A 16,315-nucleotide genomic window follows, 5' to 3' on the forward strand; every position below is an offset into this window, starting at 1 on the left:
AGGCAGGAGGATTTCCAGTTAAAGCCAGCCTCAGCAATTTAGCAAGGCGCTAAGCAACTCAGTGAGACCCTGTCTCTAATAAAAATACAAAATAGGGTTAGGAATGTGGCTCAGTGGTCAAGTGCTCCTGAGTTCAATCCCTGGTATTCCCCCCCCCCCAAAAAAATATTTTACATTATATAAAAAGATTATTTATAAATGTTTACTCCACTTATGTTCATCTAATTTATTTATTTATTGTGGTGCTGGGGATTGAACTCAGAGCCTCACCCGTACAAGAAAAGCACCCTACCATAGAGCTACATCCCAGCCCTGATTTATTTATTTTAAATATTTTTTTAGTTGTCAACGAATCTTTTATTTTATTTATTTATATGTGGTGCCCAAGATCAAACCCAGGGCTTGACACATGCCAGGGAAACATTCTAGCACTGAGCCACAACTCCAGCCCTGATTTATTTTTTTTAAATATTTTTTAGTTGTTTATGGGCCTTTGTTTTATTTATTTGTATGCCGTGCTGAGAATCGAACCCAGTGCCTCACACACGCTAGGCAAATGAGCTACCACTGAGCCACAATCCCAGCCCCCTGATTTTTTTTAACACTTATACCTAGACTGGTTATAAACCCTTAATGATCAACTGAGAAAGTAGCTCAGTGGTATCCTTAGCACTGCATAAATAAATAAACAAACAAACAAAAAATGTTTACATTTTTTTTCCTGATTGGTAATGTTATGAGGTCTGTGGGTCAAATTTTGGTAAAGCAGTTTTTTCTCCTCTTTTTTTTTTTTTTTTTAATTTGGCATTGGGAATTGCACCCAGGACCTTGTGTATACTAAGCAAGGGCTTTACAATACACCTGAGCTACATCTCCAGTATGATTTCTTTTTCTTTCTTTCTTTCTTTTTTTTTTTTTTTTTTGGTACCAGGGATGGAACTCAGGGGAACTCAACCACTGAGCCACATTTCCAGCCCTATTTTGTATTTTTTTGAGAGACAGGGTCTCACTGAGTGCTTTGTATCTCACTTTTGCTGAGGCTATCTTTGAACTCATGATCCTCCAGTCTCAGCCTCCAGAGCCGCTGGGATTAGAGGTGTGTATCACTGAACCCGGCTACAATTTCATTTTTATTTGTTAATTTATTTATTTATTTATTTAATAATTAGATTTTAGTTGTAGTTGGACACAATACCTTTATTTTATTTATTTATAAGTGGTGCTGGGAGGATCGAACCCAGGGTCTCGAAGTTTCACTGCTGAGCCACAACCCCAGCCCTACAATTTCATTTTTAAAAAGCTTAATTTCCTCTTTTCCAATCTCAAATGAGTTTAAGAGTTAATTGTTTAGATGTTTACATTTTAACTGACCCTAGCTAATTGTGTAAGAAAAATTTTCCAAGCAGCTCCGATTTTTTAGTTTTTAGTCATCTGGTTTGCTTGACTAGTCAGCATGGGTAGTGAAAACAACGGTCTATTTTTTTTTTTTTTTTTTGGTACCGTGGATTGGACCCAGGGGCACGCACCACTGAGCCACATCCCCAGCACTATTTTGTATTTTATTTAGAGACAGGGTCTCACTGAGCTTCTTAGTGCCTCGCTTTTGCTGAAGCTGGCTTTGATCCTTCTGCCTCATCCTCCCGAGCCACTGGGATTACAGGCATGTGCCACTGTGCCCAGTTTAGTAATGGTTTAGAAGATAGTTTTGGGCTTTTTCTGGCCTGTGTAGCAGACAAAACTTTTATTTTTTAATGCTGCACAGAACAGACCTTTTATTATTGCTCTGAGCTCAAGATGTTTACTTGTTTGTTCTGAGGGTCTGTCTGACTTTTATAAACACTTGTCCAGTTCTTTTTCTTTCTTTCTTTTTTAGACTATCAGTCTTTTACCGGTGCCATAGCTCTAATCAGTGGCTAGCCAGGCAAACCTCAATGTTATTTCTAACAGGGACCACTTGGCAGCTGGGTTGCTGGTGACCAAGGAGTGGCCATGATTCGCAAAGCCATTGACTTGAAGTCTTCTTTTTTCTTATCTCAGCTGAAAGACTCCAAGAAAAACTTTCCAGATCAATGAAAATTGCCAAGAATACATTTCTTTAAATTTTAATTTGTAGGGCTGGGGATGTGGCTCAAGCGGTAGCGCGCTCGCCTGGCATGCGTGCGGCCCGGGTTCGATCCTCAGCACCACATACAAACAAAGATGTGTGTCCGCCGATAACTAAGAAATAAATATTTTAAAAAAAAATAAATAAATAAATAAATAAATTTTAATTTGTAACAATATTTTATTTTAAAATATAGGCCAAAAAAAAGTCAGCAGATTGGGAGCATAGGGGAAAATAAAGAAAAACAGGTTAGAAGGCTCCAACCTGCTGGCATCCCATCCAGATTGCTTAATCCTGTAGTCACCATTTAAGAATGGATCCTTGGTATACTTTTCCCATTGGTTTAAAAAGAATGTGCATGAGGGCTGGGGTCATGGCAGGGTCGTGGCTCAGCCATAGAGCGCCACATGCAAAGCCCTGGGTTCCATGGTTCGATCTTTACCACCACATAAAAATAAATAAAATAAAGATATTGTATCCAAATAAAGATATTGTATCCAACTACAACTAAAAAATTAAAAAAAAAAAAAAAAAAGAATGTTTATGAGAACAGACCATGGTACAGCTGCCTAGGGTCCCAGAAAGAAGTTCTGTTCTATGCCTTTAAAATTTAGGGATCCCATTCCATTTCTTATTTGTCTTTCAAGATTCTAAGAAAATCTTAGAAGCCTTTAGGAATAAATATTTTTACTCTTGAAGAGTGTTCTGAAGTAAGCAGAGGAGGGAAGAGTAAATTGTTTGCAGATGCATGCAATCTAATCAAAGCAAAACCCAAAAAGTGCTCACACACACACACACACAAATTTAATTCAGATGTGCAGAACAAACAAATTTTAAACCAGGTCTTCAGAACTAAAGGTAAATTCCCGAGAAAAGACACAAGGTCCTCACAAACTGTCAGTTCATGTAGAGACCAGAGGACTCATGTCAGAAGGGGCTTGCTAGAAGAGATTGTCTTCTATAGTCTCACAAGGGACGCCAGGTCTTTCATTAAGTTTCCTTATAATCAAACCAGACAACAAACACAGTTGAACGAACTCTCCATAAAGAGAAGACACGGGGTCAGCAAGGGAAAGTCGTGAAAGCAGAGAGCTCAGAAGGACTTGGTGTCACACTCTGGACTCCAGCCTTCCTAAGTTGACCTTGCAGCAGGTGCCACCCCCCTCCCTCCTTTCCTTCCTTTTTTTTTTTTCTTTCTTTTCCCACATCTGACCCCAAATTATATCAACCTAAATAACAGAGTCTCCAAAAATAAGGAATTTACTCAGGAACAAAAATTGCAGTGGGGGTACACATGGATGTATCCGGGGAGGCAAAGATGACAAGGAATTTTAAAGGTAAAATGAAAAGGGCTCCGTTAGTTGTTTCAAAGGATTATCTGTGGCCACAGGATCGAAGCAAGGTTGGCATCAGTCCATGGTTTGGATGGGCAGTTGATGGGGCAGATATCCTTGGAGGAGCTTTAGTTTGTTTGTTTTTGTTTATTAATTATAAGAGTAGCCTTTGTTCAAGTGTGTGTAGAACTAGAACTCCTGCAGGGTGAGAGGGGACCTGACAGGTTGCCCTGGAGGAACATTTTTTGGTCAGGTTGCGTTGGCCTTGGTGCAAGGCTGTGGTTCTGGCAGAGCCTCTGTCATAGCTCTTGTCCTTAGGTGTCTGTACATGAGATCCCCTCCTTCACCACCTCCCAGCTGTATTTATTTATTTATGTTGTTGGAGTTTGACACAAGTGACTCCATTTTTATTCTGACAATTACCATTAATCCAAGGTCAATTTTTCATGCAAAAGAGGAAAGGATTGTGTTCCCCTGCAGGGTAAACTAATAGCATCCCTCAAGGTGAACCTGTAGGTGAACATTCTCAGTGAACGAAACTAAACTCAAAGATGTATGATGAGGGGAGGCTGGGGTTGTGGCTCAGCGGTAGAGCGCTCCTCTAGCACGAGTGAGGCCCTGAGTTCAATCCTCAGCACCACATATAAATAAATAAAATAAAATATTATGTCCAACTACAACTAAAAAAAATATTCTAAAACAAAAGATGTACAATAAGCACTTAAAAATGGAAACATAACTTGGAGCTAGACAAATATGTCCGTACTGTATTTAAATATCTGCATGTCTATGTGTGCGCACAAGCGTGCATGCTGGGGGTTGAACCGTGCTGAGCACACACTCGACCACTGAGCTACACCCCAACCACAGCACCTGGATATCAGTTCCTCCACACAGTGGCTGTCACATGGGGGACACATAGTGGTCTCTCAAATGCCCGAGAAGGAAACTAAAGGAGATTTTTGGAACTTTAAACTGCACCTAGGTTTTTAAAAATTTCATCCACCAAGAATCTACAACCCACCAGGTTACCATGGGTCTTTCTGTTTACTAATCAGAGCTCTCTACATCTGTCATGAAACGGCATCGACCTTCGGTGCATTGTAAGATGACAGGCTTCAACTTCTGTGGGCCACACAGAAGCGAACGTGTGATGCCTTCAGACTTGCTGGGCCTCCCTGTGTCTTAGTGGACCTCTGCTGGGGAAGCCTTGCTCTGGCCTCTCCTGACCCAGCTTCCCATTTCCACCTGGGTAGAGAACGCCAGCTGGAGGACCGTGGCATCCCAGGGAGATGTGGGCCTTGTTCTGTCTTGGGAACCTGCACAGGGCCCCTCAGAGGGGCACCTGCCTCTGGGAGGGGGGCATCTGCCTTCACATTTGCTTTTACTTCAGCTCTGGGGCAGGGCTGGGAGAGCTAGACCAGTACCTCACATTTTTTAAGTGTGGCTTCTCTGGTTCTCAGGTTACTTCCATGGGCTTCCGGAAGCCAATTCCATGAAAAACTGTTAAGGGCCTTCTGTGTTTGTCAGAAGCTGACAGTGAAGCCGGCTGGTCCAGGTTAATGTGCTACCGAGGGCACAGGCCCTTTGCACTGGCCATGTGGGACACTGCCCTTCAAGCCAGGTATCCCTTTTTTTGTCAGATGGGCCCACGGTGATGGCCCCAGAGCTGCATGCTCTTGAGGACAGGGATGTCAGGCCTCTCCCTGCCTCCCTGTCTCCATGGGACAGGTCATCCTTTTGGGGGACTGCTTCCTAACTAGCAAGGATTAGAATTCCCCCTTTCCCCTCTTGTACTGTAGATAAGTCGTATAAGTGATTATACGACTTTTGTCATTAAAGATCGAAGATGTCAGATTCATCAGAATGCTCCAAGTGTTTGACATCTGTTACATGAACAGATTGTTCTATCTGCCTCTCTCTTTCTTCCGTGCCAGGGTTTGAACCCAGGGCCTTGCACGTGCTAGGCAATGGCTCCACCACTGGCCTACATCCCCAGTCCACAGGAAATTTGTTTTTAAATAAAAATACTCTTTGGGTAAACATTCTGCGAGGGGATGACCTCACTCAGAGAGGTCCATTCCAAGTCCGGGTTGGAGCCTGAGTCCCTCTGAGACCAGCCTGGGGACGCCACCACTGAGAGTCCTTGGGAAGTGAGGGCTCCTTTGTCTTGTCTCCCGGCTTCCTGGCATCGTCTCCCACTTGCTGGCAGTTGGGAGGAGGGTGAGGCCTCCCCCCAGAGGGGCCCCTGCCTCTGGAACTGGAGACAAGTCTGGCCCCATCTTCTCCCTGGGAACACAGCCAACCCAGATGTTTCCCAGCCCCTCCCCTGACCAGCCCTCCCTAATGGGCCCACCTCCAGCGTTTCTCTCACCTTCCAGACCCTTCCTCATGTCTTGCCCCAGAGTTCTGTCTCCAACTGGAGATGGGCCAAGGACCTGACTCTTGCCTCCGTTTTGCTGAGGTTTGACATTCCTTCGCCTTCACCGCCCGCTTTTGGTATTCTCAGAAGGAACCCGGCCTTTGTCTGCAGACTGGCTCTCAGGACGGGGAAGCTGGCAGAAGTACATGCCTTTGCTCTGATACCCCTGAGCCAGAGACAGGCCCTAAAGATGACAAATATACACAGACCGTGGGGTGTGCCTGCGTGGGCCCCAGGGGGTCCTGCTCCTGAGGTGTGGGAGGCCTCCCCAGGCTCCTGGAGGTTGTTTGACAATTGTTTGAATCAGTGATGTAAGTAATGGGGGGAGGGGTCACAGGAGGGGGTTTCCATATGGATTGATGTCCACAGGGCTGTGCGTGGGAAGGTGTTTTGAATAAGAGCAAACACTAAGCAGCTTGTGCCCTTGTTTACAAGCCCTAACTCCACTGAGGAGACCCCATGTTTATAAACAGGTGGCCAAGACTGAACCCAAACAAGATTCCTCCTCCAGAGTCATTTATGACATCTTGAGAAATGCGTGGGTTTGTCTTGGGCGAATATTACAGCGTTGACTGCAGGAAGAACACAAGATAATGTGATTTTCTTTTTTTTTCCCTCATATTTTATTGGTGCATTATAGTTTTACATTACGGTAGAGCTCATTGTTACATATATTTGTACATGCCCATGATATGACTATATAATTTGGCCAGTATCATTCCACAGCAGCTAATGTTTTTTTTTTTTGGGGGGGGGGGTGCATACCCAGGGGTGCTCAACCACTGAGCCACATTCCAACCTTTATTGTATTTTGTTTAGAGACAGAGTCTCATTGAGTTGCTTAGGGCCTTGCTAAGTTGCTAAGGCTGGCTTTGAATTCGCAATCCTCCTGCCTCAGCCCCCTGAGCCACTGAGATTACAGGCGTTCACAATGGCACCCAGCTGATAAGGTGATTCTTAATACCAAACCCTCACTGGACCAAGAAAAATCCTAGAGGAATGTCCTTGCTCCACAAGACCAGTGTTTTTTGAGCATCTACTATTAATATGTCCCAGATTCTGTGTGAAGCCCATCATTAGTACCGTCTCATATCATTCTCATCCAACCTGAGAGTGGGGTTGGTTATCCCCATTTTACAGATGAGAAAAATAAGGAAATGAGTAACATTCCTAGAATTATACACACCAAGTAACAGGAAGAGGCCTCCTGCCCAGGCCTGTCTGGCCCCAGGGCCTCCAGGGAAAGAGGCACTGGATCATGTGCCTGGGTGGGCCCAGTGTTCTCCCTGGTAAAATGGGCAGTCCAGTGTCTCTTAGCTTTCTCATGGAAGCTGCTCCATCCACAGAGGGTGGTGAGAGACCCTAGGACACAGCCCAAAGAGGTTGCCTCAGCCAGAATTCTCTCTGGAGTTTAAAAATATCTTTTAATTTGATTTCATAATACACATTTTTGTTCTCATTTTATTTGGTGAAATACACACAATGTAAAATTTACCACCGTAACCATTTTGAAGTGTTCAGTTCAGAGACATGAAACACATTCATGTTGCCAGGCGCAGTCACACACACCTCAGCTTGGGAGGCTGAAGCAGGAGGATTCCAAGTTCAAAGCCAGCCTCAGCAACTCAGCAGAGCCCTGAGCCATTCCATGAGGGGATGGGGATAGGACTCAGTGGTTAAGTGCCCTTGGGTTCAATTTCTGGGACAAAAATAATAAAAGGACATTCACATTGTGCAGCCGTCCCCTCTCCAGAACGTCTTCCTAACCCCAACTGGAAACTGACACCATTAAACACTAAATCCCATTGCCCTTCTCCCAGCCCCTGGCCACCCCAGTCTGCTGATTCCGTGAGGCTGACTGCTCCAGGAGCCTGGTAGGAGTGGAGTTCTTGGTCTTCTTCAGGGAGGCTGGATTGGTTCCTTTCTGAGTGGCCTGTTTCATTTGGCGTCATGTCCTCAAGGTTGGTTCATGTTGCATATTTAATGCAGAAATAACCACGACCCCGTCATAAGCCATCACCCAAACTCCTTACCACTCCCAGTCCTAAAGTTCATGTTCCCAGAGGCTTCGTCTTACCTGCTCAGGGTCCCTGTATCCCCAAGGTCACGGCCCTCAGCGTGGGAAGCACTGCCCAGCCAGGCCTCAGCTCCAGCTCCGGCAGGCATGTAGCTCATGGCCACAGTCTGACGTTCAGGGTCTGCACCTCGAAGAGGCCAGTGTGGGCCGTCCCTGTGGACCAGAGCATGTGCCACTCCCTTCCTGGGACACTGCTGCCTCCGTCTTTCTGTCGTCAGACTTTGCTCTCAGCTGTGGATTTCCAGGTGTTTTCAATTTGATGTTTGTTTTTATTGACATTAATCTACTGTCATCTTCTTTTAATTTAAACTGAGGCAAGCGGCCGTGAAGGACGGTTAGCTTGCCCAAGATGTCACAGCCAGCCATGGGTGACCCACCCTGCACCCAGGGCAGGCTGTGCAGCCTCATGCGGGGCCCAGGGGACACCAGTTGGGATGCAATTCCAGCCTGAGAAGGTCGCTCCTTGGAATCCTGGTTCCTTTGTGGTTGTGTCGTATTTGATTTGTACAAGTCTAGAGTCTCTTACTTGCAACTACAAAATTCAAAATTCTCTGAAAACTGAAAGTTTGTCAGATCTGACCTGATTGTAGGCCACTGAGGGTCTTCATTACTCCATGTGGGTGAATATTTATGTTTTGTACAGAGTCAGGAATGTGTGTGTTGTTCTGTGTGGTGTTTTGATTAAAGAGGGCTTCCAATCCTGCTGGGGATATTATATAATATGCAGTTTAGTCTAAACTTCTGAGATCTGAAAGATTCTCAATCCTGAAAAACACTTGACCCAAGTGTGTCTGATGAGAGATTGGGACCTAAATACAGTAATCTTCCTTATTTGAGGGTGAGATGTTCCAAGACCCCCAGTAGTTACTTGAAATTGCCTACCATACCAAACCCCTATATATTATTTTTTTCCTATTCGCAAATTTAGTTTACAAATTAGGCATAGTGACAATAAAATAGAAAAATTTAACAATATATTGTAATCAAAGTTAAATTTTAAACATATGAATGGTTTATCTCTAGAATCTTTCATTTACTATTTCCAGATTTTCAAACCACACTTGACAGCTGCTGTCTGAAACTGCGGAGGGTAACCAAGGATAAGAGGGACTGCCATAAAAATAATAGGACTGCAGTGACAGAAAAGTTGTAAAAATAAAGAGCTTAGACCCAGTTTTCTGTCTCTAAGTGGCATTGTGCTTAAATAGGAGTTCCATCTGGGCACAGTAGCACATTCTTGTAATTCCAGCAATCTGGGAGTCTGAGACAGGAGGATCAAGTTAGAGGCCAGCCTTAGCAACTTGGTGAGATTCTGTCTCAAAATAAAGAACTGAGGATGTAGCTCAGCAATAAAGTGCCTAGTACCAACAAATAGATGATAGATAGATAGATAGATAGATAGATAAGGAGTCCCTGGACTGGAGATGTAGCTCAGTGGTAGAGCACATGCCTACCATGCAAGAGGCCCTAGGTGCAATCCCCAGCACAGCAATATAAATAAATAAACTAAAATAGGGGTCCAGGACAACAGGTCTCAACATTATTGAAGTTAGAGAAGCATCTCCAAAATGGCAAGTTGCTTCCCTCGCTGAAGTTACCTTGCAGAGCCTAATGGAAAGCTGGGAGCCCCCAGTGCGTGAGTTTCTGAGTTACGCTGCCAGGCTTTGGCCCCAGACTCAGGCGACCCGTGGGCATCTGGGCTCAGAGACATCCACACACTGAGGCTGCAGTCATGGAGAAGATGAGAAGTGCCCTGGGCTAGTGTGGAAGCTGAGACCAGTTCTGGCCTTTGGGCTGTCAATCCAGCACCCCTCTCCCTGGTGACTCCAGGGATTGCAGCAGCAGAGCGGGAACACCAGGCCTGGAGCCTGCTATGCCGAACCCTCAGAAAAAGACTCTGCACCCCGCATGGGGCACGGAGGCCACACCACAGACCCTAAGCTGCGAGACCCAGAGACCCCCCTGGACCTGTCCCCTGTGGGCTGGCTCCACACTCCACTGGCCCTTGTGGGGTCTGGACCCTGAGCCCCTCTCTCACTGAGGACACAAGCAGGTTCTACTTGCTCCCTCGACATCTGGAGGAGTTCAGGTAATCAGCTTCTCCTGGGGGAGTGTAGCCGCGACCCGCGCAACAGAACAGGGGCGAGGGGTTGAAATCTCTTGGGAGGCCGTCAGGCCAGAGCATCAGGAAAGCCCGCCCTTGCCTTCTGTCCCACTGACCTCCTGCCCCTTCTCCAGAGCAGTGTCCTGCTGCCACTGATTCCCCGCAGGTCTCCCCCTCCTCCTGATGTCCCTTCCTGGGATCTGAATTGAAGAGGGGTAGGGACACACTAGGCGCAAGGTCACTGAGGGGACATCCCAGGAATACCTGTTCTTTCTCTCCAGATGACCTCTTGTCTGTGGGAAGAGGAGGGATCGTTCTGTCCCAGCTTTGAGGATGAAACCCTCCCCACAGGCCAGGTGACTTATTTTATGACAGTCACCTGTCAGACATGCCAAGCACAGGGCTCTCACTCGGGGAGGCTTGGCTGGTGTCTCCAAGCGCTGGCTGAGACATGGCAGTAAGAGGGAGGACCGAGGGTTGAGATGGCACCTGGGAACAGCGGAGAGTGGAGGGCAGGGTGTCCCTCGAGTTTTTATGCTCTCCCCCCCTGATTTTTGAGTGACTGCACAAAAGATGCTGTTTGATTTATGACGGGATGACAAGAAGACCATCCTGAATTTACAGTGTGGAGAATGCACTTAATACTCTGACCTGCTGACCTTCCTAGCTTAGGGGGGTGATCAAGTGGTTGGCAGGTGCCTCGGCTCACTGCCTCTGCCAGGCATTGGGGTGGTGGTGGGGCGTGGGGGTGTATCACAGAGTCACTAGCCAGGGAAAAAATCCAAATTTAAAATTCAAAGTAGCTATTTTACAGAATGTATGTTGCTTTTACATTTTATCATCATCCATCAGCTGTCAGTCAAACCATGGTAAGTTGGGGACTGTTAGGGTCTGGGTCTGGAATGTCCTTCCAAGTCTCAGCCTTGGTCACCAGGGCAGCAACATCCAGAGGTGGTACCTTCAGGAAAAGAGGGTTCTGAGCTCATCAGTGGAGTGACCCATTTGATGGATGAATAGTTAGAATGGACTCTGGGGAGGCGGTGGAAACTGCAGGTAGCTGGGACGTGGTTGGAGGAAGCAGGTGACTGGGCACTGCATTTTATCTCTGGCTCCTCTCTCTCTCTCTGCTTCTTGGCCGCCATGAGTGGCAGCTTTTCTCTGCTATACTCTCCCCACCAGGATGTTCTCCTTCACCTTGATCCAAACAATGGCATCAGCTGAGAGACCTTTGAAGCCATGAGTATTTTTGTCACATGAATGTCAACCTATCACCGAGACCATCTGTATGAAGGGAAACCAATATATTTAAGTTTAATAATAGGACTATTTGAATATTCAGATTTTAAGATCAGCTTCAGTCTAAATTATCACATAGCCAGGTGCTGTGGTGCACAACTGTAATCCCAGCGGCTTGGGAGGCTGAGGCAGGAGGATCACGAGTACAAAGCCAGCCTCAGCAAAAGCGAGGCACTAAGGGACTCAGTGAGACCCTGTCTCTAAAAAAATACAAAATAGGGCTGGGGATGTGGCTCAGTGGTCGAGCGCCCCTGAATTCAATCCCTAATACCACCCCCACAAAAATTGCAACCCTTACTAAAGTGTAAACTCTCCAAGGGAAGGGGCTATCGGGTATTTGAAGGGAGGCTATGGTGGGGCATTTATACCGTGGAACCTGATCGCCCCTACCCAGCAGGGCTCTTTCGGCTCCAGAGTGCTGGCTGTTAAACATTGACCACAGCCGGTTGGGGCTGCCTCCAGCTTCTGCAGCAGTCTAGCCACTTAGATATTCCAGGAATAAATACATGCATGAACAACCACCACCACAAGAAGAAGGAAGCAGAGAAGTTCGGTTCAAGAGTTCAGCAGAACTCACGCACCGCACCGGGAGCCACAGGGAGATGGTAGATGTTCATTTCCTAGGGGTTCATTTCTAGGGTTCATTTTCACCTTCCCATCTGGGGGGGCTGCCAACTCTCATGTCTTAGGGCCTGGCAGATGAGGTGCAGGCATGCTCTATGGGGTCTGAGTCAACAAGGACTGTTCAAGGTGTTTTCTTGGGGTGACCTTGGTCAGCATTGCCGGAAAGTGGTGGTGGAAGTAGCTCAGCATCCAGCAGGATAGTTCCTAACCAGAGCCATTCCTGGGCCACAATCTGCAACATTCACAGGGGTTCCAGCCCATTTCCATGCCTGACCCTCCAGCCTTCCTGTCAATTCCATGAGTTCCCAATGTCCTTCCTCGAAGCAACTTTTCTATTTAAGTCGACTGGATCCTTTTCTGTGGTTTGCAACCAAGAACGCTGTGAGTCAGTTCAGGTCCTTAGAGGAGCAGATGCCAAGATGGGATCAGGTGTGCAAGGGAGCAGTGGAAGGAAAGACCCATGAAGATAAACATGGAGGGAACCATGGGGGAGCCATGCGGGGAGCCTTGGGAATGTGGAAGAGAACCAGGCACCAGCTGGAGGCTGCCAATCAACTGGGCTTCCCACAACACTCTCCAGAGGGAAAACTTTAGGACCACTGCAAACCTCTAGTACAGGATATATAACAAGGGAAAAGAGATTTCTGCACTTGCAAAGTTCCCAGTTTGGAGGGAGAAAAGAGACCAATAGAATAGTGCAGGACCAACCCTGGCCCAGGGGCCACAGAGGCTGGGGTAAGGGAAGGCTTCCTGCCAGAGATGGATGGTAGAGCAGCTCCCTGTCTTAACCTTGAGCCTTCCATCCCAACCCAACCACACAGGGATCTGACCGCTTATTTCTTAGCTTTGTCTCTAGTTATGCAATTTACAGAAATGACCCAATGTAGAGAATTAGGGGGCGTGTGGAGCAGGGGGAATTAGCATTTTTTCAGACCCTAGTGGGAGCTGTATGGAAGCATGCCATCTCCACGGGGCTCATGTGAGCAGGTTGTGACTGAATGAGGTGACATGACTTGCCCAAGTCCATACACTGTGAGGAGCAAAGCTGGTGTCCAACCCAGGTCTGTCGGTCTCCCTGGACTTTGCTCCTGCTGCTGCCCCAGGCTACCCCGATCCCCAAATGGAAGGGGGTCTCTGGTTCTGCCAGTGGGTGGCTTGGAGCCAATACAGAGGGGAATTTACAATGGGAAGGAAGGCTTTATGCTTTTTCCTGAAAACTTTCTGAAACTACCGTATTTCTGTGCACTGATTATTGCTGGGCACTGTTCTCCCTTGTCTCTCTGGGGTGGGCAGAGGAGAACGTGAGGCCTGCAGAGTTCTTGCCCAAGACAGTGAGTGGCGGGGCCTGGCTGTGGGCAGGTCCTGACTCCCCAACCTCAGGGGTCTCTCTGCAGTTGGGGAGAGGAGTAAGAAGACCCAGGTCTGGGTGTCTGAGACAAAGGGATCAAAGGAAATCCAGGGGCAGATCAGGAGGATGAACTCCTGGGGCCTCAGCTGCCCCATTCAGCCCTGGGAGAAGCATTTCTCTCCCATTAACAGGGACCTTTGACCAAGCTCAGAAAGGTCCTAGCTGGAGGGGCCAGGGAGTAGGACTTTTAGAATGGAAGAAACTTTTTTTTTTTTTTTTTTCTTCTAGAGAGGCTCTGGGTAATTCCACTCTGCTTTCTCTGCCAAGCTTTATCTTTGCCCAAGAATTCACACACCTCCCCAGGGGCCCCTGGGACACAGCTGCTTCAGCTCCTCCTCTCTACCCTGATAGGTAAGAAAGGCCCTGGGGTTTGTGTTTTAACAGGCCCTCTGTCCCAGCATCAGCGAGGGCTCAAGGCAACGGACTGCAAAAGCCCAGCTCTGAAGAGGGCTGAGCTCCTCCATGGGTGACTTTTCTCTGCTCACAGGAGATCAGGGAGAAGTGACTGGCCAGAGCCAGCAAGGGGCCAAAGGCAGAAGAGGATGGGGGAAGGGAACCAGCCTTTGTGAGCTTCCCACCTTCCACAGGCTCAGGGCCAGTGCCATTTTCCTACAGATGAGTGAATTCCAGTTTTAGAAAAGGAACGACAGGCAAGGGGTGCTTTGCTTGTGAGAAAAGACAAGCGAGAAAGGAAATTAGATTTACCACATTTACTTAGCTCCTGCCTTGAGGCCAACCATGCCCTGGGCACGGGAGATGGGGATGCAGGCCTTACCCTCTGGGAACTCAGAGCTGCTGACTCAGGAGACTGAGCACCACTGTGATGCACCACAGAACTACAGCAGGCAAGAACTGAGGAGCTCTGCCCAGGGGGTGGTCTGCAGAAGGCTTCCACAGGTGAAATTTGATCAGGGTTTTGAGAGATGAGTAGGAGTTAGAGGGGCTTGGGACAGTACATTCGAGACAGTGAAAAAAGCTGGCTGGGATGTGGGGATAAGGAGAAATTAGTTGCAGCTGAAGTAGAGAATTCAAGGGTGGAGGACAAAGAGGGTGGCTGGACGTGAGGGGTGTGGGGAGTGATGGAGGGGCTACGGTTAAGGAACAAGGGCGAGCGAGAGGCGACTGGCCCAGACCCAAGGCGGGAATGACCCGGAGCCCTGGGAGGGGAGGAGAGGAGAAGCCAAGCCTTGGCGAGGATCCAAGCGGGTGGAGGCACGGGGCTTCTCTGGTCACCACGGAGGCCTCTCCGCGGGGGCACTGTCCTCCCGCGGAGATCGGAGCGGGTGTCCGCGGGGCTGGGTCGGGGGAGATGGGTGGGGGGAGATGGGCGGGGAGGGAGGCCAGCCAGCGGCGGGGAGAGAAAGCCCAACCTCCGCGGGCGTTCCGCGCGGCCGGGCCGACCTCCGGGCTAGGGCAGGGGCGGGCACCGACGGAGCGGCCCTGGCAGCGCTGCGCGGGGCTCCCGGCGCTTTCGGAGACAGGTAGGAAGGTGGAGAGGCCGGCGGTGGGCGTCAGGGGCGGCATACCCGGCTTCTGCAGGAATTTGCCCCGCCTAGCTCCTGGCGCTTGCGGTGTCGGAGAAAGTGGGGCGTGGGGAGCCCACCTCCGGCTCCCTCCACCGAGGTGCGCGCAGGGCGGGGTCCGGCCAGGGGGACAGGGTGCGGAGAACCGCTCGGCCAGGGTCCCAGGGCCCCACGCAATCCCGGGGTCCCAGCGCCCACGCTTCCCACCACCTTCCCTCGGAGGGACGCCGTTCCCTGCGCGTCGCGGAGGCGAGGACTTGAAGGCCGAGCGCGTCCCCTCCTGACCTGACGCTGGGGATCTGGGCCTGGGGAGCTGAAGCCTCGGAGCCCGGCTGCTGCCACAGGTGCCCGGCCGCCCCCAGCCTCACTTGCGAGCCGCATCTGGGGTCTTCGAAAGACGCACAGGCGCGGTCTCGGGTTGGGGACGCGGGGCGCCCCTTCAGGGTAAGACAGAAAAGGGGGACAGCGTCATGCCAGCCCCGGCAGGACCCACATCAGTTAGGGACGGTGCAGGAGGGTGGTGCCCAGCGCCACCAAAGCGCCAGGCCTAGGTCTGCCCCGCGGGAAGTCCCAGCCCGGGTCCCGCCAGCCGCCTTTGGGTCTGGTGAAGCACCACCGCGTTTGGAGTGTCCGTCCTGCGATCCGGGGCGCTCTGTCCTGCCCCTGTCCAACCCCGGGAGTAGCTCGGTGGCCAAACCCAGCTGAGCTGGCCCTGGAACCGGATAGGTTGTTTGTCACCACTAGTTGAAAAAACAACTTTACAGGCTTCAGGGACTTTGGAATTGCAGATATGAGTTGTAGTCCGGGGCATCTGCAGAGGCCGGGGTAGCGCTGGTAGCAATTGTAACTTTTAATTTTTTTTTTTCCTTCCTGCCCTTTCTTTAGTCTCTCCCATAGCTAAGCTCACCCGCCCCTAAAGGTTTGTCTCCTTAGAGAAGCATCTCGCATAGCCAATCTTGTCATCAGCCTTAGGCTCCTACAGCCGCGCCCGCTTCCCCTTCTGAGCCTGAGCGGATGCTGTCCCCGGAGCTGCCTCCGCGAGGTCCCGGCGTAGCGAGGCTGGAGAGGGGAGGGCACAAACCACACCAACCCCAGGAATTTCGGATTTGACTATGAAAATGGTTACTAGACGAATGATTGTATTTACCAAGTACCCAGTACCTATGTCTATACGGGTGCCAGGGGAAATTTTGCCAAACTTGGCTTATGTATGCTGTTTTTTCCCAGTAACCTGAAATCATTTTATATTAAACAAACAAACAAACAAACAAAAAAAAGACATTGGTGGAATTACAGATTTTAAAATTCAAACATACAGGTCAGTACTTGTTAAATGTTTTGTGCTGAACGGTACCCATTTCTTATATCATTCTTTGATGCGGCGACTAGTACATACAAGCGCAGTGTGTGCATACTGAACACA

At 48.9% G+C, this 16,315-nt stretch overlaps 2 protein-coding genes and 1 long non-coding RNA gene across 24 annotated transcripts in view; 2 read left to right on the forward strand and 1 right to left on the reverse strand.

The window, feature by feature from the left end:
* The first annotated feature begins 5,925 nt into the window (after window positions 1-5,925).
* On the forward strand, window positions 5,926-9,105 carry LOC125615171. Its single transcript, XR_007345718.1, has 3 exons — window positions 5,926-6,171; window positions 7,681-7,821; window positions 8,984-9,105. It is a non-coding gene; the product is annotated as an uncharacterized LOC125615171 (long non-coding RNA).
* Window positions 9,106-13,698: 4,593 nt separating this feature from the next.
* Papln (papilin, proteoglycan like sulfated glycoprotein) overlaps window positions 13,699-16,315 on the forward strand; it is a 36,509-nt gene continuing 33,892 nt past the window's right edge. For 11 of the 22 annotated variants that reach the window (XR_007345889.1, XM_048798922.1, XM_048798929.1 and 8 more), the window contains exon 1: window positions 13,751-14,266. Coding sequence is in view for 10 of the 22 variants with exons in the window: in XM_048798922.1 (XP_048654879.1) it covers window positions 14,108-14,266 (159 nt within the window). In the remaining 12 variants the exon portion in view is untranslated. The other 11 variants (XM_048798932.1, XM_048798939.1, XM_048798935.1 and 8 more) reach the window with 9 other exon arrangements.
* Window positions 14,922-15,718, reverse strand: LOC125615313. Its single transcript, XM_048798958.1, has 2 exons — window positions 15,506-15,718; window positions 14,922-15,329 (listed from the first exon to the last, which is right to left on the reverse strand). Exons 1-2 carry the CDS (start codon window positions 15,701-15,703, stop codon window positions 14,922-14,924), a joined length of 606 nt encoding a protein of 201 aa, XP_048654915.1. The 5' UTR covers window positions 15,704-15,718.

This window comes from Marmota marmota, unplaced genomic scaffold (genome assembly GCF_001458135.2).
Source record: "Marmota marmota marmota unplaced genomic scaffold, marMar, whole genome shotgun sequence".
Lineage (NCBI taxonomy): Eukaryota > Metazoa > Chordata > Mammalia > Rodentia > Sciuridae > Marmota > Marmota marmota.